At 45.1% G+C, this 27,140-nt stretch overlaps 2 protein-coding genes across 3 annotated transcripts in view; one reads left to right on the top strand and one right to left on the bottom strand.

Annotated features, from left to right (window-relative positions):
* LOC147012457 (uncharacterized) overlaps positions 1–24,351 on the top strand; it is a 66,738-nt gene extending 42,387 nt beyond the window's left edge. The window contains exons 3-5 of the mRNA XM_085856389.1: positions 7,560–7,644; positions 17,343–18,336; positions 20,761–24,351. Coding sequence (XP_085712515.1) covers positions 7,560–7,644; positions 17,343–18,336; positions 20,761–22,704 — 3,023 coding nt within the window. The 3' untranslated portion in view covers positions 22,705–24,351. The remainder of the gene's footprint in view (positions 1–7,559; positions 7,645–17,342; positions 18,337–20,760) is intronic.
* LOC147012456 (uncharacterized) overlaps positions 1–27,140 on the bottom strand; it is an 80,844-nt gene that overhangs the window by 25,200 nt on the left and 28,504 nt on the right. The window contains exon 4 of one of the 2 annotated variants that reach the window (XM_085856713.1): positions 19,513–19,628. The exons of the other annotated variant lie outside the window; for it this stretch is intronic. The gene's annotated coding sequence lies outside the window, so the exon portion shown is untranslated. Of the gene's footprint in view, positions 1–19,512; positions 19,629–27,140 lie in introns of those variants that run through there. 2 annotated transcript variants of the gene reach the window in all.

Genomic DNA, 27,140 nt, shown 5'->3' with positions numbered 1-27,140 from the left:
CTTTGCATGATTTAACTGCTTCAGGCAGGGTTGTCCACAGAGGTTCCCACAACTGTGAGGCCCCTTTAAACCATCCCCAGTCAGCGGGATCTGGTAACTGGATCTCGCAGTAATGCCTGCCCCCAGCAATGCCCTGCCTGATATGCTTCCCGCTTTGCTGGTTGACACAGTGCAGCTGAAGTAGGTGGAATGAACTCAATGGATCTCCCCTTTTGAATAAATAACTCTATTCTAGCATCATCAACACTGTTACAGCAGCTTGTCCGGTCATACATGATGACAACAAACCGTTCAATTGTTTGCATTTGTTCTTTCAATGTCTCGTCTGAAGGAGGTACTCTACCAAGAGTCGCAAAGGCTTCTACAACATCTATGAAAACCTTCATTGTGTTCCCTGCTGTTTTCTTTCCTCGGTTCAGAAAGAATGACGTCTGATCACAACCAGTGAAGGCGTGGAACATTAGCAGAGACAAAGATTTATCTGGACCTAGGGTGTGGGCAATGGTGTGTGCTGGTATAAGTCTGCAATTCTTTCCTATGCCAAATAATACCTATATTTTACTCAGGTTTGTTTGGTTGAACAATGCTATTGCCAAGATAAGCACGTTAGTGTCCACAGTACGCAACATGACTTTCTAGTATCCATTCGCAGCAGCACCTGCTGCATGGAGTAGTAGCCCAGTGTCGGCTTCTTCGTGTGCACATGGAGAAAGGCGACTGATGTCTTCTCTTGGGGAATTCAGCAATATCGATTTGCCAAACGTAGAGATGACCTTATTTTCAGTTTGCATTGTCACCGATTGTTGCGCCAAGAATGCAAAGAGTTGTTTCTTGTTTTCACTGACTTTGAGGAATCCTTCCCAGTTTCCTGAAATCTTGCTGTTTGGTTGAACACGTCTTCATGCAACTGTTCCACGCTTATTCCTCGTCATTGCTTTGAGACTATTTGGAATATATTCATCCTAGACAATGTCTGCTCTGCTGGCTTTCGTAAGCTGGGTCTGAATATAGGGCAGGAAAATGCACTTGGAGTATTCATGGAAGATTTGGCAGGGCCTGGTTTCAACATGTTAATGATAGCGGCGCCATCTAGGAGAATGACATCAACCTCAGGAACCTGTTCCGGTGGAGTAGGGTAAGTTTCCTCTTTGCACTTGACTAGGTCAGCCTTTGTCCCTGACCGCAACTCTCCAAATTTGGACAATGATGGTGGATAACATTGATTTTCATGGCGAAAGGACTCCTCAATGTCTCCATCATGGACTTGACAGGACACATACAACTGTGAGAAGAGGGCACATGTTTTCTTCAGCGATGTAATCTGCTGCTGATCATTGGACTTCAATTTAGACTGAGGGCAGCTGAACAATGGCAGTTTGTTTCTCTTCAGTGGGCTGAACAGAGACTTAGATCTGTCGCCAAGGCGCTCCTTTACAAAGGTAGCATACTGCTCCTTTCCAAGCGTTAGTATGTGGCGAACTGTTGTCACTACTTCGTCTCCCACAATATCTCTTGTGTCAATAACCAACAGATCACTGGTTTGTTCTTTAAATGGGTTAGCCATTTCCTCGATAGTATGACAGAGAGAACGCACTTGTTTGGCAAATGTGCTCTGCACTGACTTCTCTTGTTCATGGTGTTTGATATCCGGCCCCCTTGCTCTGTTTCTCCCTGATGCTTTCTACAGAGTCGTTAAATTATCCGATCACTCGTGCCATTTCCGGCCCTGCCACCATCCACCGCATTAGTTGTGATATGTTTACTGTAACTCTTATAGCCCCTCCGTCGCCTTTCACGATACAATTATTTTGCTCGTGAGCTTGATCAATGGCTATGGAAGAAAATGACCGGTGGGTCTTCTTTACGACAAAGTTGCCACTTTGAAACTGTGCTGTGACGTCAGGGTGCATCCTCCCAAGATTAATCATGTCACACAAATGAACTGGTAGCCAACGGCTGTAGTGCAGGTGATCAAGGGCGAAGAACCAGGGCATAAGCTGATTCAGAGCTTCAATGTTGAGCTTGAATTTGCCCTCTCGAAGAGATCTTACAAAGCTCAAAATAGTCAGCTCAAATTCCAATGTTGTAGACCAGTAATTAAACTGTGGACTTTCAGCTATACGCTTGTTACGCCAGGCCTCAAATGCTTGTGGCATTTCATCTGCCGCCAAGCTCTTGCCATATTTGTCATATGCTCTGTGCATCAGGATGGATAGACTACGAGCCATAATCTGATGGGCATGTCTTGTCCTTGTCAAGTGGGATGCCTTGAGGAAAGAGTCAGCTGTGCCTGGAGAAGCTACACCAGCCTCTGCGAAAGCACTGGTCCATCCACTTTCATCTAGTCAGTCACCGATGGTTTTGAATGCAGCCATTTCTATATGAAGGCCCCCAAACACTACTATAATCTTGCCTTCTCCGTAAGTTGTTGGCCAGTTCCATTGGATCCGTTTTGCGAGTGCAAACAATGGCTGGTCAAAAGCAATGACACGAGTCTGACCAGGATTTAGAAATTCAACATTCTGCTTGATTATATTCATAGCGTGACGTATCGTAGCAGGAGAATTTGATTTCTCTGCGGAGTGGAAGCAGCGAGCTGATATCTTTTGGGTTTCCTGAATCGTTTTCTATGTTGCTGGCATGAAATGCTGCCCAGGAGACCTCCATATCTTGCGCAGTGTTATCATGAGACTCAACTATGTCTTTCACATGACTGAGCCACCTATAAAGCAACAAGAAATAATCATATAGGCACAAACAGTGCGACAGTTCAGTGTTCACATTCACAATAATCTACTAGTATTCAAAATATAAATAAATATAAGTGTTAGCAGATGCACAATAAGCGAGGTCCTACTACTAGAACATATTGAACTCACCTGACATTGTCTTGCAGTGCTGCATACATTCTTTCATATGAAGCAGGCGGGAGAACCGAAACTTCTGGTACTGTTGGTTCTTTTGTATGCAGGGAAGCCGGTGGTATGCTGGTGTATTCCTCTGGCAATTCTGATAAGGTCGTCTCTTTAGACTCACTTTGCCGGAGGATCTCTGTGTGTCTCTCTACTCCATGGACATATTCTGTTGTTGTTCATCATTGTTTGGGTGCTGAAAGAGGGATATTCCTGTGCCATGATATGCCCCTTGAGCGGTCGTGGAAGTAGGATTGTGGTCTGTGTTATCAACTGCACTTGTGGTGAATAGACCATGGCATAAGTTTGCAGGATAAGCAACATGTTCTGCTTCATATCTTGCACAAACTTCATTACCAAAATCCTTTGAAATGGTAAGTACTCTGTCATATGATACGGACAGCCCAAGGTCATACATTCTGTCAATTAACTCATGCTTTCTTGTCCTAGCACGGATGAGGAGTCCGACGTAAATAGGCAGGGGTGTCTCACGATCCACACTGTGGTAGTGAGAGGTGGATCCTTCACGACGTCGAATTATGACATTTTGGTGCATAAGCTGCGAGACAGTTAGTGTCGCCTGGGTATCAGTGGCATTGCTTGATTGCTGCACTGTTTGATACACCCATTATCATCCCAACGAGGGTCGTCAGAGACTGGGAAACTGATTGGTGCTGACACTCCTTGGAGAATTTCCCCATAAATACAGACTTTTCAAGTTTCAGAATGTCCTTACGAACGATTTCAGCTGCCTTTGCCAACACGATAGCCTCCTTGTCAAAGTCACTTTCAAATGCCCTCTTTAGTGCCAGTCCTATGTCATCCTGAAAAGCAAGAATAACGTTCCTGTCTTGCTTGTGGGCTTGTAAGTCTGGTATGTTGGCTAATATTCGTTCTTTCAGTCTGGTCAAGTGTTCTCGAGTAGATGTGTCTGCTCCCAGGTCATTTAGTCTTGAAGTGTACATATGATTTAAATCTGCTAGTTTGAACACCGGTGCTACATCATTCTCCATGCTTTCTACACGACAGTCTTCAATATACGAAAGCAGCTCTGCCAGGACAATGCCGTGCAGTTGTTTATCAGAAGAACTTTCTCAACTGTCAGAGCAATTCACTGACTCTGCTTTCTTGTAGAGTATTTTTAAGCAATTGCTGTGGTACATTGCATCTTGGGACATCATATCTCCAGCGCTCAATTTGGCAACTAACATATGGTCTCGCACATTTTCTGCACATCGCCGAACATTCTGTGTAGTTTCTCCGTCGATGCCTTATGGAGTTTATCTGATTTTTCACCACAAAAGAAGCAAGTGTCTTGCGATGTTGTGGCTGCACCACCACTGCTGTAGCGAGTGACTTTCTTTTTTGGCGAGTCACTGTTGGTTTCACACTTATCTCTTTTCCTGTTTTCTACCCGTTGAAGTTTGGTATTGTTGTACTTATCCTTGCATTTTTTTTTTTGTGCCATTTATCTGCATTCGACTTTAGAGTTGAAGAAACTCCTGTTCCATTGTATAAACCTTGATAAGTTTATATTATCTGGAAGACTCTGAAGCTCTTTGAATCTTATCAAATTACCTGCAAGATTATCATAAAGTGTACCAATGTCAACATCAGTCCTCTTTGAATCAGCTGGGCATCGCAGTGGTTCTTTTGATGTCTCTTGACACAAAATGCCTTTTGGCCAATCTATCGGCGATGATGATTCAGATGTTGAAGGAGTTTCTGGACGTTGTTCTGGGGTCTAAAATCTTGAAGGATTTAGCCATTGTTGGTATTTTGATTACTACACCACCACCACAGCTTCTACAACTAACAGTGTAGACTGTGATATGGAGATACTGATCTGAAAGAAGAAAATGAATGGATGAATGCATGCGATATACACAGATTAACTGGAAGAATGTTAACTGTGATGCATGGTACAATTACCACATTACAGTTTCATATGTTTGTCACCATTTTATCATGTAGCAGTAAGCCTGGTGTTGGCTTAGTGGTTAGGGTGGCGGCTTGGGATCCTAGGGTCCTGAGTTCAAGCCCCGTTGGGCCGCTGAATGAATACACCAGGAGGTTGATTCAGCCTGTCATCCTTCCGAGGTCGGCAAAATGAGCACCAGTGTACTGGTAAGGGGGATACTGCATCAGTGGCATAGCCGTGTCCCAACCAATGATGCAACCAGCAGCCACAGGCTGCACTCGATAGAGAGAGATCATATAGCTGCCATTTTGAATTTGAAAGCCATCTTTGTGAAGAAATGAAGAACATGTGAAACATAAGGTAAAAGTTAGTGACATTTCACATTTCTGGTCAATTTTCCAACCAATGATAGGAAATATATTAATTTATATGGTTGTATCGGTAATTTCACCCATGGCGGCGGCCATTTTGAAAATGACCGCCATCTTGGAAAAAAATTCAGTTGGCCCCATATCTAATATTGTTCAGTTGGTAAAACACTACAACTGTGCAAAGTTTCATGCTTTTCATCAAAAGTGCACAATACTTCCACCATTCTGCAGCACTATGCCACCTGTTGTGAGTGCCGGAGGATGTTTGTCAGGATTTTTTTCCCCAAATGTAACCAAAAAGGTTTTGTTTTTTGTTTATTTTTCTTTCTAAGTTTGCTCTCTGTGCATGGATGTTAATTGGAGCAATAATAACAATTATTGCCACAGAAGTGAACTATTTGAGGACAAAGTGCGAACGAATTGCTGCGTACGTCAAATGAAAATCAAAACTCGGAAAGAGACTTGAAGAATTCCTTCAGGCCTCCACTTTAATCCAAAATTAATTTATGTTTTAAGCCACCATTAATGTACATATCCACGTGTGCCACACAACCACACCCAAGCATCCTTGTTCGGATTGACGATTCCTCCAATGATGCCGTGGCTGTTCTTTGGGTTGGTTTTGGTAAATAAATGGATACATGTTCTTGTTTACTCCCAAGTTATTGGTAACTTGTACCCCATGAGTCAGTGTGAGGGGAGGGGGAGGTGTTGCCGTTGAGAGTCCACATGGTTTTCAGGGACTTGGTAATCCCCAGACTTGTAATTTTGAAGCAAATGTGAATGGTCAGGCTGTAAGATTTTGTTTGGTTCGTAATGTCGTGAAACAGCAAGAGCTGTTTCACACAAAATAAGGTCTCAACCTGCTTTGGTGTCGGTGAAATGAGAAGTCTTCCATGACCGCATCTTGAGAATGTTCAACTAGCAGGCCTTGAATTCTTCCGTCAAATCACTTGCGTCTACAAATGTTTCTGATCGTCCGAGTTCAAATAAGTCTTTTTCTTCAACAGTCAGCCGTTTATCCTTCATTTACTTGTTGGATTAAGGAAATTCACCATGTTATGACTGATTGGAGTTACCTTCAGGGGGAGGACGAAGGGGGCAGGAGGGGGTTGAGTTGACACACCAAACACAAACTGTTTAACCTTGATTTTCATACATCATAGGAAAGAGTTGAAGTGTTGCCGTTTCTTCTGTTTTAGCTCTTTTAACTTCTGTCCTTTCATGCTTTCCATGCCCGTTTCACATGAGCTATGTGTTCATCCATATCCTTTGAAATCCCCTCTTCTACCTTCCCTTTCCTTTATTTCTCATCCTTTCCCTCTGTCTACCCACAATTCTCCTCTCACTGGCTTCTGCTTTCCAATGCTCTTTGTTATCATTTTAAACTTTGTTTTAGCTTTGAAATGTAAAAATGGTTTGTTTGTCTTTGTTATCCAAGCAACCAGTCGGCTGGATCGATGAAAGGAAAGCCAGCAAATATCCACCATTTTAAGCAACCAGGTGACGTTGACAGACGCATTTAAAATGAGAAACTGTTCGAATAACATCTGCATCTCTTTGGTGGAACTCGTTTCTCTACCCAGTTGTGCATGCATATCCACTCCAGTGAACGTATCGCAAGGTGTTTGAAAGAATTAGCTCACACCCAGGCTGGAGCAAGGCAGTTGACCTGACCATCGCACGATGTTTTTCAGTTCATTTTCAACCACAGCGGTTTCATTATGGTTTTTCTTGTCACTGCATTGGTTTATTACTGAAGTCTGAATTTGCTGCTGAATTGATCTTTGATAAAATCAGGGTCATGGACCGAGTCTGTTGGCCATTTTGTGGAGTGAGCTTATCAAGCGTGTTTGTGGTCACAAACCTGTGTGCACAAGTGGCTATGTCAACTCACTTTGTCGCGTCTCAAAACTGAAACCGCGTTTGAGTCGGCAATAACGTTTACCGTCTTTTCACCTATCCTGTGTCGTCTCTGTAGTCTGTTCTCCTGGCATACAGTGATGCAGCTTCCTCTTCGGCCTGGTTTATCGAATATCCAAACCCTCTCTGCAGCTTTTCCAAACTCGGTTTCCACATGCCTTTGTTTCTTGTTTCTATCTGTCCATATTGGAACCTATCCACCAGCTGTCAAAACGTGGAATGCTTTCTGTTCATACACATTGTCTTTGTTTGTAGAATCTGACATTTTCGCTGCAGCCACTCCCATTCACCAAGCACTCTGCCAGCCATGGCCGTTCTGTCACAAATGTGTGCAGGTGTAAATCCCTTGAAGGTGTGCGGCGCATTATGGCCTGATCGTGCAGGCAGCCAATGAGGGAGTGTGCTCACATACTACTTATGTCCTTCTGGCAGGAGATCATCCCTTTGAAGTGCTGGAGACAGCTTCTCATGTTCCTTCTGACACATCTCCACCATGCTCTGCTTCTGCTGAACCATTGTACGTTTGAGTGGAAGACCCTGGTTCCCTCAAGGTCTCTGTTGATGGTGTTTTTTCCAGGATTGTTTTCGGTCTTCCTCTCACTCCCCTTCCATGTGGTTGCCATTCCAAAGCCTGGTAGGATATTTTTATGCTTGGTAGGCATATAGATGTCCAAATGAACCCTACACCTCTGATACTTTGCGAAAAAGAAGTAAGACTTCTTTTTTGCAAAGTATCAGAGGCGTAGGGTTCATTTGTCCTCTTTCTTACTTCCACATTAGTTAGTCAGTCCATTTAATGCCAACAGTGTGACGTTGGCATCTGCTGTCGAAAGCATTTATCTTGTGCTCTTGGGACTTTTTCAATTGCCAGGTCTCTGCAGCATACAGTAGTGATGAGATGAAACAACAAGATGATCTTCTTGCAAATCCAAATATTGGTGAATCGCTTGAAAACACATCTAGGTTTCCCAATGTGATGATTAATTTCACCGTCTATTTCACCAGTTGAATCGATGTAGCTGATAAGATATACGAAGCCCTTGACATGTTTCAACTTTGAGCCATTCATATAGATGTTAGCGTCACCATCGTTTGCATGCTTCCTGATGCTCACCACTTCTGTTTTTGCTCCATTGATCTTCAGACCAATTGAGCTTGTGTAGTGTGCAACTATGTCTGTCAGCCTCTGCAGCTGATTCTCATTTGTGGCCAACAGCGACATCATCTACATAGTCAAAATCGACAAGAAGTTTGTTTTCTTTCAAAACAATTCCAATATTAATTGCGTCGTCCACTCGTCTCATTGCCAAGTCAATGACTAATCCAAAAATCATTGGCAACTAGACGCAACCTCGTCACACAACTTTGATAACCTTGAACCATTCAGTATCTCCATGATTTGACCTCACACCATGCTCACAGCCATCATACAAATCTTTTCAAGATGATGTTGCACGACTTTTGTGGAATGCCATAGACTTCTAAAATCTTTGAGAGTGATGGTTTGTGAATGCTATAAAAGGCCTTGACATAAAGTGAATGAAGGTAATCAGTTGGGGTTTTTTGGAAAGCAAGGCATCATTCTATTATGCATCTCAGACAGTATTTGCTCTGAGCAAATACTTTTAATCTGACATTTTAAGTACCAGGATGAAAACCTGCTTGTTTCTCCCTTAACTTCCAGTCCACAAAGGGTGGAGAAGCTCCTTGTGAGCTAACGGCCTTCCATATCTAGTGTCCAACTGTGTCTGCAGATGTCCTCCTGCAGTTGGGTTACTTTTTATTAGGAGGTTGGTGGCAGGATTTGCACTCCAGTCACCGTAAACACTTCATTCCCCAAAACATACGAAAAGCACAAAAAAATCTGAAAATCCACTCCGTGGGAGTACCTCCTGTGCAGCTTCCCTTCGCAGGGCAACTCACTGAATGACGGGATTGGGGCAAAGCCTTCGGGACCCCCAATCTTTCATGATAGGACGGAAACCACGGGGTAACCTTCCCAGGTCAGATTGCGGTTGTGTGTGTAGGGGTGGTGCTGAGGTGTCGTCCACCAGACTGTGATCTCCTTGGGTTAACCTGAGGCGGTCCCTTCGGGATACGCAGCGACACGCTGCTCCGGCACATGCTCCCATACCTGACCTGACATCATAGGGATTACGGGTTAAGATGATAATACAGGATGTTTTGCATGGAACTGAAAGCGACGTGATGCCACACCAATTTTTGCAATCTGCGAGATTTTCTTTCTTTGGGAGAAGTACGATCATGCCTTGTTTCCATTCCTGTGGATGATATTCTTCCGTCCATGCATTGTTGCACATCTTCAACAGTTCATGAGCAACTGTTCCACCACCAGCTTTCAGCATATCTGCAGTGATCTTGTCAGCTCCCAGTGATTTCACAGCTTTTGATTGCTTGCTCCACTTCTCTTAAACAAATAGTCTCGACAACATCAAGCAATACAGTTGGGTCCATGTCAATATCTGGTATTTGTTTTCGAGGGGGGGGGTCTCTTCAACAACACCTCTTCAAAATGTTCCTTCCATCCTTTACTTTGTTCCTCCTTTGTTACCAAGATGGTTTCATTGCAAGATTTTATTTTTTGTATACAAAGCAAAGACTTGTGAACTGGAGCATAACGTATCAGGACGCATCACAACAAAAAGAACAGCATAAAGAGAAGCGGGAAATGCCAACAGCAGGGCCGAGGGAGAAAATAAATGGAGACCAACAACAAGGGATGTGCGAGTAAGGATGTCAGGTAGGGGAAAATGCAAGGGGAGGATAAAATGGATACAAAATCAAAATTTGTGGGGTCGAGCGGGGGCTTAACGGGTCGAGAATACATAATGACTTTGGATGGTGGTGAACAGCTGTCTTGAAGACCTGGAGAGAAGAATGAAATTGATGCGAATGTTGAAGTTGGTTACACAGAGAGGAACTAATGAGTGGAGGTGAGAAGTGATCCTGGATTTTGGGAATTTCACAAGAAAGGGGTTTATGGTGGATCGCATGCGCCAAGCATGGAGCGGGCAGAAGAAAGGAGGTGGAAGAATACAGAGAGACTATCGACGTGTCAGTGATAGCAAAGGGATAGGCCCATGGACTCAACTTCATTGCTGAGATTACAATGATCTTGAAGGCCTTGGTTTCCACTGTGTCAAGTTTAGCAAGGTGTGAAGCAGGGGTGCCAGCCCAGACGGGAGAGCAGTACTCCAACAAACTGTAGATGAAAGCCTTGTAAGTGGATTTGAGTTCAGGTATGCCAAGAAGGACTTCGCATGATGGAGGATGCCCATTCGGCAACTGGCTTTAGAGGCCAACTTTGAAATGTAGTTTTCCCAAGAAAGATCATGGCCTGAAAGTGAGACCCAAGAGTTTGAGTGACTGAAATTCTTTGAGAGGGTTGTTAAGAAAGTAGACCTTCTCAGGTGCAAAAGACACATAGTCCAGGAGCAGTTGAGTATGACAGGAAAGGATGGGTACTGTCAATGAGGGGTTGGGGATACAAGATGTGGAAGCAAACATCTAATCGAGGCATTCAGCCCTCTCACGAGCGGAGTCTGCTGTGGTGCCATTTGAATAGAGGGAAGGAATGGACTCGTATGAGAGCTAACACAACAGAATGTACAAGGGGAGCAGGAGACAAGAGGGGTGGGGGGGGGGAGATGGGAAAGAAAAAACAGTGGGAAACAGACATCAGAAGATATGTGGAAGAGAGAGAGAGGGATGGGGTGGGATACACAGGGTAAACAAGATGGACAGAACAGGGACTTTCAGGTCCTTACATTAGGGTTGGGCACACATCGACTTTTTCTCTGTTGTCCCGTTGAAAGGAGTGTTTTTCCATGGCCATTTTTCACGCTGATCACGAATCCATCAATTTTTGACCTCGGATGATGTCTTAGGTTGGTAAAATGCAAAAAATCAAAATGGCCACCAAATTTACCCACTTTTCAGGTAAAATTTGATAATTATGGCTTTCTTGGGCATGTAATATTATTACATGCCCTAGTATTAGTAAGCTCAGCAAGGATGATGTCTAAGACATAAACATTTCAGGACTGTTGGCCTCATAAGCAAGGATGATGTCTAAGACATAATCCTTGGTCAAAAATTTAAACGGATTCGTGATCAGCATGAAAAATGGCCATAAAAAACACTCCTTTCAATGGGACAACAGAGAAAAAGTCGATGCCCAACCCTAATATTACATGCCCTTGTAAGCCATAATTTTCAAATTTTACCTGAAAAGTGGGTAAATTTGGCTGCCATTTTGAATTTTTGCATTTTACCAACCTAAGACATCATTCTATGTCAAAAAGTTCAATGGATTCGTGATTAGCGTGAAATTTGGCCATAAAAAAAACACGCCTTTCAAAAAAAAGTATGGTTGTATGCCCAACCCTACTTACATGACAGAGACTTTCAGGAAGGAAAGCAAGGAATTTGAAAGAGGTGGGTTTGTGGTGGATTAGCAGGGGTAGAAAAGATCATGGTTTTGGATGGGGGAATATAAGAGATGGTGGTGAACAGCTGTTTTTAAGACCGGGATTTAAGAAGAGTGGGATTGAAGAGAGTGTAGGAGTTTGTTCCAAAGGTGGGGAAAAAGAGGAATGGAAGAGTGAAGGTGAGCAGCGATTCCTGATTTTGGTAGTTTTACCAGAAGGAGGTTGCTGGCGGACCTTGAGCACCTTGCGGAAATATGGGAGGGACATATCTCAGACAGAGCGGGGGTGGGGGGGAGGCTGGAGAGGAGACTGTAGAAGACAGAAAGACCACCGACCTGCCTGCAGTGAGACCCAAAGACTCAGCCTCATCGCGGGAGATACCAATGATCCTAAATACCTTGGTTTCCACAGCGTGAAGCTGAGGAAGATAAGAGGCGGGATGACCAGCCCAGAGGGAAGAGCAGTTCTCCATCAGGATGTGGACGAAAGCTTTGTATGTGGTCAGGAGCTCAGGTTTGCCAAGTTGGTCTTTTCAGAGAGACAGTGAGAGTGTGAGATTTGTCCTGATTGAAAGACATGTTCCACATGTTTGACCAGTTTATGATTTTATCCAGATTTTCAGGGAGTGAAGAGGCTGCTGCTTGCCGATCTGAGTGATGACAGATTGTATGGCAGAGGGTAGAGTCATCATCAAAGAGATAAAGAGGATTTTCCAGAGAGTCGGAGAGATCATTGGTGAAAAGCAGGAAAAGAACAGGGCCCAGAACGCTTCCTTGAGGAACTCGAGCCTGGACAGGAATAGGGGATGAGATAACTCCATTTAGGGCCACACGTTGGCTGTGACAGAAGAGGAAGTCTGCGAGCCATAAGTGGAGATGGCCTTGGATACCATAGGAAGAGAGTTTGGTGAGCAGGGCAGAGTGCCACTGCCAGACCGTATTGAAGGCATGCGATATGTCTAGGGATATGGCTCTGATTTAATGTCTGGCTTTGAGGATTTTTGGCATTGTTGGGAAAGCAGAAGCAGAATATCCAGGGTAGAGTGACCTGGTCTGAATCCAAATTGATGATCGGAAATCAAGCCATTGGAAAAGAGGAAGATTTAATGTCTGAAGCGATGATGGATCCCATAACCTTGCTGATGATTGGGAGAAGGCTGATTGGTCTGTCGTTGCAAGGATCTGTTTTTGCACATTTTTATAGGCAGGGCGGTAATGCTTGCTGATTTCCAAGCAGAGCAGATGGCAGATGACCTTGAGGAAATGAGAAGGTGATTAAGAGAGAGAGAGAGAGAGAGAGAGAGAGAGAGAGAGAGGCAGAGAGAGAGGGAGAGGCAGAGAGAGAGGGAGAGGCAGAGAGAGAGGGAGAGGCAGAGAGAGAGGGAGAGGCAGAGAGAGAGGGAGAGGCAGAGAGAGAGGGAGAGGCAGAGAGAGAGAGGGAGAGGCAGAGAGAGAGAGGGAGAGGCAGAGAGAGAGGGAGAGGCAGAGAGAGAGGGAGAGGCAGAGAGAGAGGGAGAGGCAGAGAGAGGGAGAGGCAGAGAGAGAGGGAGAGGCAGAGAGAGAGGGAGAGGCAGAGAGAGAGAGAGAGAGAGAGAGAGAGAGAGGCGGAGAGAGAGAGGGAGAGGCAGAGAGAGAGGGAGAGGCAGAGAGAGAGGGAGAGGCAGAGAGAGAGGGAGAGGCAGAGAGAGAGAGATAGAGACACAGAGAGAGACAGAGAAAGAGAGATAGAGACAGACAGGCGGAGAGAGAGAGAGAGGTGGAGAGAGAGAGACAGAGAGAGACAGAGGAGAGAGGAGAGAGACAGACACAGAGAAAGAGAGAGAGAGAGAGAGAGAGAGAGAGAGAGAGAGAGAGAGAGAGAGAGAGAGAGAGAGAGAGAGAGAGAGAGAGAGAGAGAGGCAGGGAGAGAGAGAGGCAGGGAGAGAGAGAGAGAGGCAGGGAGAGAGAGAGAGATGCAGGGAGAGAGAGAGAGGCAGGGAGAGAGAGAGAGGCAGGGAGAGAGAGAGAGGCAGGGAGAGAGAGAGAGGCAGGGAGAGAGAGAGAGGCAGGGAGAGAGAGAGAGGCAGGGAGAGAGAGAGAGGCAGGGAGAGAGAGAGAGGCAGGGAGAGAGAGAGAGGCAGGGAGAGAGAGAGAGGCAGGGAGAGAGAGAGAGGCAGGGGGAGAGAGAGGCAGGGAGAGAGAGAGGCAGGGAGAGAGAGCGGCAGGGAGAGAGAGAGAGGCAGGGAGAGAGAGAGAGGCAGGGAGAGAGAGAGAGGCAGGGAGAGAGAGAGAGGCAGGGAGAGAGAGAGAGGCAGGGAGAGAGAGAGGCAGGGAGAGAGAGAGAGGCAGGGAGAGAGAGAGGCAGGGAGAGAGAGAGAGGCAGGGAGAGAGAGAGAGGCAGGGAGAGAGAGAGAGGCAGGGAGAGAGAGAGAGGCAGGGAGAGAGAGAGGCAGGGAGAGAGAGAGAGGCAGGGAGAGAGAGAGAGGCAGGGAGAGAGAGAGAGGCAGGGAGAGAGAGAGAGGCAGGGAGAGAGAGAGAGGCAGGGAGAGAGAGAGAGGCAGGGAGAGAGAGAGAGGCAGGGAGAGAGAGAGAGGCAGGGAGAGAGAGAGAGGCAGGGAGAGAGAGAGAGGCAGGGAGAGAGAGAGAGGCAGGGAGAGAGAGAGAGGCAGGGAGAGAGAGAGAGGCAGGGAGAGAGAGAGAGGCAGGGAGAGAGAGAGAGGCAGGGAGAGAGAGAGAGGCAGGGAGAGAGAGAGAGGCAGGGAGAGAGAGAGAGACAGGGAGAGAGAGAGACAGGGAGAGAGAGAGAGAGAGACAGGGAGAGAGAGAGAGAGAGGCAGGGAGAGAGAGAGAGAGGCAGGGAGAGAGAGAGAGAGGCAGGGAGAGAGAGAGAGAGGCAGGGAGAGAGAGGGAGAGGCAGGGAGAGAGAGAGAGGGGCAGGGAGAGAGAGAGAGAGGCAGGGAGAGAGAGAGAGAGGCAGGGAGAGAGAGAGAGAGGCAGGGAGAGAGAGAGAGAGGCAGGGAGAGAGAGAGAGAGGCAGGGAGAGAGAGAGAGAGGCAGGGAGAGAGAGAGAGAGGCAGGGAGAGAGAGAGAGAGGCAGGGAGAGAGAGAGAGAGGCAGGGAGAGAGAGAGAGAGGCAGGGAGAGAGAGAGAGAGGCAGGGAGAGAGAGAGAGAGGCAGGGAGAGAGAGAGAGAGGCAGGGAGAGAGAGAGAGAGGCAGGGAGAGAGAGAGAGAGGCAGGGAGAGAGAGAGAGAGGCAGAGAGAGAGAGAGAGGCAGGGAGAGAGAGAGAGAGGCAGGGAGAGAGAGAGAGAGGCAGGGAGAGAGAGAGAGAGGCAGGGAGAGAGAGAGAGAGGCAGGGAGAGAGAGAGAGAGGCAGGGAGAGAGAGAGAGAGGCAGGGAGAGAGAGAGAGAGGCGGGGAGAGAGAGAGAGAGGCAGGGAGAGAGAGAGGCAGGGAGAGAGAGAGAGAGGCAGGGAGAGAGAGAGAGAGGCAGGGAGAGAGAGAGAGAGGCAGGGAGAGAGAGAGAGGCAGGGAGAGAGAGAGAGGCAGGGAGAGAGAGAGAGGCAGGGAGAGAGAGAAGCAGAGTAGGTTTTTAGGACACGTGGGCTGATGCCTTTTGCTTTTTTTTGTGACATCTCTGGTGATGGTGAGAATCATCACCCGTTGTTGCGTGCAGCTTATTTTGATGAAGCCCTTTTCTCCCCTCTATCAAGTGCCATGTTTCTGTGCTTATCCATTCTTCCTTGGTGGATTTTTTTGTACCCAAGTGTTGCCTCTATCACACTTACAAAGCATGACCATAATTCACTGCGATCCTTGTCTGTTGGGACAGCAAATATGTTTTGTACTTGTCCTTGGAACTCCTGGCACACTGCTATGTCTTTCATTTTCTCATCATCTAATCTTGTCCTTTTGGCCTTCTTCCATGGGGTCTTCAGTTTTTTTTCCTTTACTTTTCCCAGTAGTAAGTGGTCACTATTGATGTCTCTTGAAGATTTTAGAATGCTTCATGGAGCAGAGCGATGCCATTTCCCATTAATAGCAAAGTGATCAGTCAGATTGACTGTTTTCCCATCCATGGACCTCTGGTAGCTTGTACATGTTGCTGTGTTTGAGCTTGGGGAGTAACTGCTGAAATCTATCTATTTGGGTTCTTCCTGACATCTTTGTTCTTTGTTCCTTTCACACTTCTTTCTACTTTTTCACATTTCTCTTTATTCATTCTAATTCTTACTTTTTATTTTATTTTCTTTCTCTTTCATTATCTCTGTCTCGGGAGAAGTGAATTATTGCAGAATTTTTCTTGTAAGGCTCACTTGGTTGCACCTGGATGGGTTTGAGGGTTGTGGAGTAGCAGCTGAACCCTGAATCCTATCCAGGTTCCCCCCTGCTGACTCCATGTTTGCTCTTTACTTCTTTGGGTTCCTTCTGATGCCTCCAATGCAGTATTTCATTTTCCGTTTGATTGTGTATGCACTCATGTTGAAATTGCATACAACAAATGACAAGGTCATTTGTGCCACAGAACTGTAGAAAACTCTCTCCATTTTCATTCTTCTCCACTGTGCCACAAGAACCTTTGACCAGCCATAATAATACTAATAATAATAAATTGCACATGATTTCTGAACATTTGTTGTAAAAATAACTTTTGTCGACAATGCAAAGGTAAAACCACCCAAATCTATTTTTGTTCATACTACACGGGTAGTGTTCATCTCGGGACTGATGTCCCATGAATGTGTCACAGTTACACCCGATAAGTTGACTTGCTTTGTGCAGGACATGAATACGTACACTTCTTCATGAATTTCATTATTCCTGAAGGATTCCTGTACATGGTATTCTCTTTGTTAGCCCGGGGCAGATTCCTAAGGTCTCATTTGGGTGGGAACCAAGATGACCCAGTTGAACCGTTGTGGGGCTCGTTGCAATATGTTTGTGGTTTGTTGGAATACTAGTGTTCGTCGAAGCTTGTACACGTCGGTGTGTGTTGGAGGACATTTTTATCTGTTTTACCAACTGCGTGGTGACGGAGGTTTGCTAATCACCGTGGGAAGCAAAATGAAACCATTTCGTCCATTAGTTCTTCTTCAGAGCAAATACAAAGTGTTAACTTCATTTATGTTGCACCGAAGAAGGGCTCACACTCAAAATGTCGCTCACACTCGATTCACTTTTCTTCCCCACTGCAGTTGGCATTCTTTAATCATGTGTCAGTTGGTAAAACCCATGTTTGTGATTTAAACTGTTGGGATGCCTGTCTGCAAACATTCAGACATTATACATCCATGGTGATGTGGATCAAGATGTGTACGAGGCGCTCATGAAAGGTTGGTGAAATGTGCCAGGTGACCCTATAACGTCATCTTGGTTCCCACCCAACTGAGACCTTAGGAATCTGCCCCAGGCTAACAAAGAGAATGCGATACAGGAATCGTCCTCTGTTGAACGGTTCATTTGGTGCTAACATTACAGTGGCCAACACCAAGTTTATGCTTTACAAGTGTTTATTTTATTTACTTATTTTAGTGCCTCTCAATTTGTTTGGATTTTTTTAAAATATCGAGTTCCATCATGTAAATCAGCTCAATAAATTTTCTTGGGAGAGGGGGTGGGACTGTTTTGAAGATGAAAGTTCCTGGCTTGGTTTGAGGAAAGGTAAGGATTAACTAACAAGACGGCCCACAAGTTTAGACTGGGTCACATGACATCTTTACGTGTGACTTTGGAGCATGTCTTTCTTTTCCTTTCTGATTATGCTTTCACTCTGACCCTTTTTCTCCAGATCTGACGACGGGTGTATCACTTATGCAAGAGTGATTTTGGCCATGTCAAGCAGACGCAAGGCCTCACAGCCCTGTTTATTGACTACCCAGCAGACTCATCGCTTACATGATGTTCAACCCGTTGTGGTGGCCCTTTCACAAGCCCTAGAAACAAATGGCAATACCACGTGGCCACCATCAAAACGTCCTCGAGAATCCACCGTGGATGAGTGTGGCACTGACGGCGGTAATTGCACCAACGGTAGTGATTGTATAGGTGAAGAGGATGCTCAGACCGAATTGGATCCACAGCCAGAAAATTTGAGCCTGCAAGTTGCTTCCAGCAAGCCAGCAGTGGGCCTTAAGACCCAAAATGTGGCATTGGTGCCAGATGATAGAAATGATGATGGTAAAGCTACAACTGCTGAAATATTGCTGGCACACACACCCATCATGCAAAGGAAAGGCTGCCAGAATATGATTACCGCAGTGGATTGTAGAAATGCTGATTGCGATGATTCTGTCCCTGTGAACTTGGCAACTTCACAAAGACGACGTGAAGACGTCATACCTCCAAATGCATCTCCAGAGTCCCAAGGAAAACTCTTGAGTACCACAACAACAGTCAAGGCACCACCAAACTTTGAAGCTCCATCTGGCGTTTTTGTCCCCGTGGCTTTCAGAACCTACGATTCCAGCTTGGACATCAACTCACACCTGATGCAGGCCTTCGGACAGTTCCCGTATCCAACGCACACTGAGATGCTGACTCTGGCGCTTCGCCACCGTACTTCACTCGAGATCATCAAGGCTTGGTTTGAAGCCCAGCGGCTCAAGAATGGGATCAGCTGGACACCCGAGGATGTACAGGAAGCCAGGAGGCGTGTGTTGGTGCGAGAAGGCAGTATTGGAAGCAAGAGTGATGTTGATAATGATGATGGTGGGAAATCTGCTTGCAATGGTATTGAGGAGCCAATGAATCTGGAGCTTCAGTCACAGGAAGTTGATGGAGAGGTTTGTTCCTCCTTCCCTCCCTCCTTTCATCCCCTCCTCCCTTCAGTAAGTATTAATCAGTATGATAATAACAGTAAGTATTAACAAAACAATTTTTGTACAAAGCTCCCATGTCAGGCTCTGTCCTTGAAAAGCTAAAAAAAAAAAATTTTTCGTAGTACATTTGCACAACTTTCGTACAGTAATACCTTCCTTCGCGCTAAAGATATGTTCCTGGAAAACAGAGCGCCAATCAATAATGCACGAAAAGGGGTCATTATACCATTGTTCAAATAGAGATGCGTTCCTGGAAAAGAGAGCACGAATCGAAAATGCGCTAAAAGGGGTCAGTATACCATTGTTCATATGGAGATGCATTCCTGGAAAAGAGAGCGTGAATTGAAAATGCGCTAAAAGGGGTCATTATAGCTGCGTTCCTGGATAAGAGAGCGCTAATCGAAAATGCGCTAAAAGGGGTCAGTATACCATTGTTCATATGGAGATGCATTCCTGGAAAAGGGAGCGCTGATTGAAAATGCACTAAAAGGGGTCATTATACCATTGTTCATCTGGAGATGCGTTCCTGGAAAAGATAGTGCTAAAAGGGGTCATTATACCATTGTTCATATGGAGATGTGTTCCTGGAAAAGAGAGGTGAATTGAAAATGCACTAAAAGGGGTCATTATACCATTGTTCATAAGGAGATGCATTCCTGGAAAAGGGAGTGCTGATTGAAAATGCGCTAAAAGGGGTCATTATACCATTGTTCATATGGAGATGCGTTCCTGGAAAAGAGAGCGTGAATTAAAAATGTACTAAAAGCGGTCATTATGCCATTGTTCATATGGAGATGTGTTTCTGGAAAAGGGAGCGCTGATTGAAAATGCACTAAAAGGGGTTATTATGCCATTGTCCATGTGTAGATGCATTCATGGGAAAGGGAGTGCTAAAAAGGGTCATTATAACATTGTTCATATGGAGATGCGTTCCTGGGATAGAGCGCTAATTGAAAATGCACTAAAAAGGGTTATTATACCATTGTTAATTTGGAGATGTGTTCCCAGCAGTTATTTCTTATGCATGAGCGGTATATGAGGGCTTCATTGGGGTATAGGTAATAGCGCTAATAATAATAATACAGATTTTAAATATATGATGTTATAAATATAAAGATTTTTTTTATTATACCAACACCAGTAAGTATAAACAAAAACAAAATATGTTCAAACATCAATTAAAAGAATAATTGCCGTCGCTCCTACTCCTCTTATGTGGCAGCGGTGGGAGACAAGGTTGGAGGAGACTCATCCTGCTGCAAAACAAAGGCGGAGTAAACAGTGCTGATTGGCTCAGAGTGTATGCATGCAGTACAAACAATGGCGCGGGTGCGTTTACTCGGCGAGCGCTGCTTGTTATTGGATATTCTTCATATTTTTTGGTTTCGTAAAACTTTTTTCCAGGACAAAAAGAGCTCTATAACAAATCAGTATTCTGCACGGCATTGATAAGCAAAGATTTGCTGACTTTTAAGCTCTTCAATCTTGCATGTACATATCGTTTCCGTTTTGTACGTGATGGTTCAACACTGGTAACAGATGATAAAACGATGTTCACCGCCTTTGGCAACCCAGTCACATCGAGTTCGACTCCCACCATATGGACCCTGACTTGATTCTCTCTCACATCATCCTTCCCTCTCCTCACTTTGACCTTTTCTTTTCTTGCTCCATGCCATCGTTTGTTTACACCCTGCCCTTCCCTCCACTCATTCACTCTATCCTGAACCCCTCGCTGCTCTGCCCCTCCCCTTTCTTACTTTCCTTTCTTACTCCATGCTCTTACTCCATGCTTACTCTTACTTCATGCTCTCCTTTCTTACTCCAAATGTAACTTTTATTAAATATTGCTTTTACCATGGCACTTAGCACCCTATCCCACTTCTCTTTTTTTTTTTTTACATCATTTGTGGATGCGGTTGGTGTTCTTTCTTAAACCATGACTGCACATATCTTGATTAATTTAACTTTATTACCTTCATTTTGTACTTCTTATTTTCTGTGCAAGCATTGCACTTTTTACTAACTTTGCTCTTATAATGGTGTGACTGTGGTAAATGGCTTATATCACAGCTAGCACATGTGGATTGTAGGGGAACACCTATATTCCATCATTGTCTTGGGGGGGGGGCACATTTGTATTCCAAGATTGGTGATTGGTAGACACCTGTTTTACAGGATTGCTACACCAATTTAGGGGGACCTCAATCATATAATCTTTCATTTTTACATTCCTTTTTGACTACTTTAGAGTTTATCAAATCAAAGCACTTGTCATTTATGCATGATGTACATATTTCCCATACAAACACAGTTATTGTCCCTCTTCCATAATTATTTTTTCACTCTTCTTTCTCTCCTTCAACCCCACCCTCCATCTTGTCCAAGAAATCGGACGAACATCAAGCAGAACACCAGTCCAGTTATGAGCAACCGCAGTGGCCAGATGCTGCCGAGCTCAGTCGCCTTTGTGCCAATACCGGGCTCTCTCCACAGGTTGTCAGTAAGTGGTTCGATGACCGCCAATACAAACTGTACAGTCACACTGACACCATCCACATTTCTGGGGATAAAAACGATGGTGACGCAGATGGCTCTGGTGCAGAGCAAAATGTTTTGAGCGAACATTTGATACAAGAGAATGATGAGAACATTGAAGCAATAAAGGCATTTCCATTCCAACCAGAAGAGTTGTTACCTTCTCATTCTCAGAGCCAACTACAGTTGTTGCATAGAAAATATCCCGGAGATGATCAGCTGGAAACTGACTACATGGATGAGGAGTTCATGTTTGCTTCGATCAATGCAGCCGATACATGTCCAAATCTTATTTCAGGCATGCCAGGGCCGTTTGGGAAGACTTACAAGTCCCCGGGACAGCTTGAAATTCTTCGCGCAAGTTTTGAACAAGACCCTCGTCCACAACCTTCAGAATTGCAGCGTCTTGCCGTACTTACCGATCTTTCCTTCACTACCGTGTCGCGTTTTTTTGTGGACCAGCGTTACAAACTGATGAAGCGTGCGCGTACATGGGACACGTCACGCTACGCCGCTGCAGCTACGCGGCTTGGCTCAGCACGTGAGCTATATGAGGCGGACTTGGTAAGAGCAGCAGCAGCGGCGGCAACGCATGTTTCTTACCCTGAATCTCTGGAGCAATCACAACCTCTGGTACACGCAGAATCGCCTAATTCACTGCCTCCAATACAGTCTCAGCAACAGTCTCAGTCTCATTCGCAGCAGCAGTCTCAGTCTCAGCAACAGTCTCATTCTCAGCAGCAGTCTCAGTCTCATTCTCAGCAGCAGTCTCAGTCTCATTCTCAGCAGCAGTCTCAGTCTCAGCAACTGCCTCAGCAACAGCCTCAGCAACAGCCTCAGCAAGAGCCTCAGCAACTGCCTCAGCAACTGCCTCAGCAACTGCCTCAGCAACTGCCTCAGCAACTGCCTCAGGTTCAAACAAAGCAGCATTCCCCATCTCTCCCTCAATCACAAACGAATCCCCAATCCCAATTACTGCTTCAAACACAGACAAAGTCACATCCCATGCCATTGCCTCAGGCACATATAAAGCCAATACCGAACATGCAGCCAAAGTTGCAATTTCATTTGGTGCCTCAATTGCAATCAAAGCCACAACTGCAATTGGTTCCTGAGGTGTTGCCGACATCGCAGCCCGATTTGATTCCTGAGGGTCATCAGTTGAAAGCCAAATTGCATTCAAAAGAGACTTCCCCGACAACAAGCGTTCCGCAAAAGGGAAAGGCACAGCTACGGTCAAAGAAAACCAATCGCTTTCAAAAGAAGACTCCCGAGCAGCTTGCAGTAATGAAAGAAGTGTTTTTAATTACACAGTGGCCATCCAAGGAAGAGTATGATGAGCTGGAGCTTCGTACAGGTCTTCGGCGCTCCGATGTAGTGCGATGGTTTGGAGACACACGCTACGCTCTCAAACACAAGCAGCTACGGTGGGCTCGATGTATTGAGAGTGTTCTAGATGTCAGATCATGCAAAGCGAAGCCTGCCATCTCAAAAGCTGGCACGGCTGCACTTTGTAGTTATTATACACGACGAAAGTTTGTTAAAGAATGTGATCTTGATAAGCTCTGTGAACGGTCAGGCCTTGGCTATCAACTGGTTCGTGATTGGTTTTCAAAAAAGAGGAAAGAGGACAACATTGGTGATGATTATGAAGATTGCAGTGAGAAAGGAGTAGAGGATGAATCGTGGGCAGGAGATTTAACAGATAATAGTGATGATTGGACAGAGGAGCAGGGGGATGGTGTATGTGTGGAAGATGTGGTTTCTAACCCATCGACTGACGAGGAGTTATGAGGAACTTCATCATTTTGGAACTTGAGAAAATGGTAATGGTGAAGGAAATGGTTCTCAATTAAATGGAGACAGCATTGTGAGGGACTCTGGAGGAAGTGGAAATAGCATTGTGAGGGTCTCTCAAAGAAGTGGAGATGGCATTGTGAAGGACTCTCAGTGACACGTAGATAGCATTGTGAGGGACTCTGTAAAGTGGGGGTAGTATTGTGAGGGACTCTCAAGGAAGTGAAGATAGCATTGTGAGGGACTTTCAAGGAAGTGAACATAGCATTTTGAGGCGGAACTCAGTGAAGTGGAGATAGCATCATGAGGGACTCTCAACGAAGTGGAGGAGGGACTCTGCAAAGTATAGATAGAATCGTGACAGACTCTCAATGAAGTGGAGGAGGTACTTAGTAAAGTAGAGATAGTATTGTGAGGGACTCTCAATGAAGAAGAGAGCTCAGTAAAGTAGAGATAGCATTGTGAAGGACTCTCTCTGAAGTGGAGGAGGTAATCAGTAAAGTAGAGATAGCATCGTGAGGAACTCAACGAAGTGGAAGAGGGACTCGGTAAAGTAGAGATGGCATTGTGAGGGACTCTCAATGAAGTGGAGGAGGGACTCGGTAGAGATAGGTTTGTGATGGACTCAGTAAAGTTTCGATAGCATCATGAGGCACTCTCATTGAAGTAGAGGAGGGACTCAGTAAAGTATGGACAGCATCATGAGCGACTCTCAATGAAGTGGAGGAGGGACTAAGTAAAGTATGGATAGCATCATGAGAGTGAAGTGGAGGAGGGACTCAGTAAAGTATGGATAGCATCGTGAGGGACACTCAATGAAGTGGAGGAGGGACTCTGTAAAGTGGAGATGGCAGCGTGAGAGACTCTCAATGAAGTGGAGGAGGGACTCAGTAAAGTACGGATAGCATCATGAGAGTGAAATGGAGGAGGAACTCAGTAAAGTATGGATAGCACCGTGAGGCACTCTCATTGAAGTGGAGGAGGGACTCAGTAAAGTAGAGATAGCATCATGAGAGTGAAGTGGAGGAGGGATTCGGTAAGGTAGAGATGGCATCGTGAGGGACCCTCGATGAAGTGGAGGAGATTTTGATGAAACGTGGAATGTTGGTATTCCTTTGGAATGTTTAGGTTGAAATGTTTAAAAAGATGAATTTTGAAACCTTAAAGCTGAGCCCCTTTTACCTCTCATTATTGGTTCATAAAAACAATTTTAAAACTTTAGTAAAGATGAATTTTTTTTAAGGATGCACATATAAACAGCCCTGCTATGAGGTCACGTGAGTTTTTCAATGTAAATAATTAATTTAGCACCAAAAATTCATCCTGTTTTCCGGTTTTGATTTTATATCAGTTAATAGTGAAACAGAATTATCATTGTTGTTGCATTATTGTTCCCATAGAAGTCCGGGGTTTTTTTGAGTATGGTAGATTGTAAGACGTTTCGGGTAACAAAAGTTACACAAACATAATTACAGTATATATTTAAACGTTTTTACTTATTCTCTTTACAATGGATTTTATTAAATTGAATCTCTTGTCGACGTGCATTTACGAGCCGATGACAACGATGTTATTGACAATGCTAACAGTGTATTGTAAATGTAGACGAGTCTTTGTAATAATAAAAACTTAAAAAAAAATTAACAGACTACATCTGAATCGATTTAGGAACGTTTTGTCAGTTGCAGTAGAGACCCATTTGGGCTTCTCATTGCAGGTGCAGCAAATAACTATTTTCTTTAACACACCTGTCTGAACCTGGAAATGTATCAAGGAACTTTGAGTTGATAATTCTGGAACAAAGCTGAACTTTTACCGTAAGCACTGATCAAGCAACGATGAAGCTCAACTATCTTTCAGGTAAACGTTTTTTTGTATACATTGTCGAGGCTCGTATAAGAGCAAACATATCGCACAGCAAGTAGTGTAGTAGATAGTAGAAAAATCGTGCAAATTATGATACAAGCATCAAATTTGGCATTTCTGTTCTGCAGGGCTTTCTGATCAAATCTGCCCGATTGGTCATTTGAAAATCCAAATTTTGAAAAATTTGAAAAAAAAAAAAACATTCAAAAATATTTGAAGTCACAGCTGGCTGAAATTCTTGAAGCGCAAGTGAACATCCCAGACAGAGAACCAAGGGGAGATGCAGTCATCATTGATGGCTCAGCACTTATCAATGCCCTACCTCCACGCACTTCAAAGATATTTGATGACTATGCTAAAGAAGACATCATCCCAAAGGTGGAATCCTATGGTGCCAGGTACGAGAGGGTGGACGTCGTGTTTGATGTGTACAAGAAGTCAAGTTTGAAGTCCGAGGCAAGGTCGAAAAGGGGGCAAGGAATCAGAAGAAGAGTGACAGGAACCAGTAAGACCCCAAGTAACTGGAGAAGCTTTCTTCGAGATGACAGCAACAAAACTGAGCTGTTTCACTTCCTTGCGGAAAAGATGTGTGAAGCACAGACAAGCACAGTCATTGTCACAAAAGGAGAAGATGCCATTAGCAACACAAGGAAGTCACTGGATGCTGTGTCTCCATGTTGTCATGAAGAAGCTGACACTCGAATATTTGTACACACCAGGGATGCAACGACGGATGGTAGCAAGTCCATTATCATTCAGGCTAATGACACGGACGTACTCGTCATAGCAATATCTGTACTGCCATCCTTACAGGAAATAGGTCTTGAGAACATGTGGATTGCCTTTGGCCAAGGAGCCAAGGCACGGTGGATTCCAGTCCATGAGGTAGTTTCTGCAATAGGGCCTGAGAAAGCTGGAGGGATCCCATACTTCCATGCGTTCACTGGATGTGACGTCATGTCTTCCTTCCACGGTAAAGAGAAGAAAACTGCATGGCAGACTTGGAACGTCTTTGATGATGTTTCTGAAACATTCACCAATCTCAGCCCAGCATCCAACATTGATTTGTGATCTTGACTTTTTTTAATTTTTTTTTGTTTTTCAAATTTTTCAAAATTTGGATTTTCAAATGGCCAATCAGGCAGATTTGATTAGAATCCCCTGGAGAACAAATGTGCCAAATTTGATGCTTGTATCATCATTTGCACGATTCCTCTCAAAAATTGCTGTTATCTGCCCCACTAAAGGGAGAGGTAAGATACAAGAGGGGTGGGGAGAGGGAAGGACAAAACAGTGGGGAACAGAGACATTAGGAGATCTGTGGAAGGGAGAGGGACGGGGTGGGGAACACGGGGTATACAAGATGGACATTACAGGGGCTTTCAAGATGGAAAGCAGGGAATTTGAAGGAGGTGGGTTTGGGGTGGATTCACAGGGGTAGAAAAGATTGTGGTTTTGGATGGGGGAAGATAAGAGGTGGTGGCGAACAGCTGTTTTGAAGACCTGGAGGGAAGAATAGGATTGAAGAGAGTGTGGGAGTTTATTCCAAAGGCGGGAAAAAAGAGGAATGAAAGAGTGAAGGTGAGCAGTGATTCGTGATTTTGGTAGTTTTACCAGAAGAGGGTTGCTGGTGCACCTTGATCGCCCTGCGGAAATATGGGGGGAGGGGGGACATATCGCACACAGAGCGAGGGGGGGGGGGTCGAGACTGGAAAGGAGACGGCAGAAGACAGAAAGACCATCGACCTGCCTGCGGTGATGGAGTGAGAGACCCAAAGGCCTTGGTTTCCACAGCGTGAAGCCGAGAAAGGTGAGAGGCAGGAGCACCTGCCCAGTGGGGAGAGCAGAACTCCATCAGGCTGCGGACGAAAGCTTTCATGTGGTCAGGAGCTCAGGAGGGCCGAGGAAGGACTTTGCACGACGGAGGATTCCCAGTTGGCGACTGGCTTTGGAGACCAGGTAGGAAATGTGGTTTTCCCAGGAAGGATGATGGCAGATAATGAGACTCAGAAGTTTGAATGAGAGGACTTCTTTCAGAGGATTGTTGAGAAAGTAGATGGGGGGCAGGGTTCTAAACGGTCCCTTCAGAGAGACATAGTGAGAGTGTGAGATTTGTCAAGATTGAAAGACATGTTCCACGTGTTGGACCAGTTTGTGGTTTTACCCACATCTGCAGAGAGTGAAGAAGCTGTGGTTGCCGGTCTGAGGGATGACAGATGGAATGGCAGAGGGTGGAGTCATCAGCAAAGAGATAAAGACGATTTTCCAGAGAGTCGGAGAGATCATTGATGAAAACCAGAACAATAACAGGGCCTAGAACGCTGCCTTGAGGAACTCCAGCCTGGACAGGAAGAGGGGATGAGAGAATTCCATTTAGGGCCACACGTGGACTGTGACAGGAGAGGAAGTTTGCAAGCCATGAGTGGAGATGGCCTTGGATACCATGGGAAGAGAATTTGGTGAGCAGGGCAGGGTGCCAGACTGTGTCAAAAGTACGTGACATGTCTCGGGATATGGCTCTAATTTCATGTCTGGCATTGAGGACCTCCATCCATTATTGGGAGAGC

The sequence above is a fragment of the Eptatretus burgeri genome, chromosome 15 (assembly GCF_056783735.1).
Source record: "Eptatretus burgeri isolate ZD-2024b chromosome 15, Ebu_testis_v1, whole genome shotgun sequence".
In the NCBI taxonomy this organism is placed as follows: domain Eukaryota; kingdom Metazoa; phylum Chordata; class Myxini; order Myxiniformes; family Myxinidae; genus Eptatretus; species Eptatretus burgeri.
This window is presented reverse-complemented; position numbering and strand designations above follow the sequence as displayed.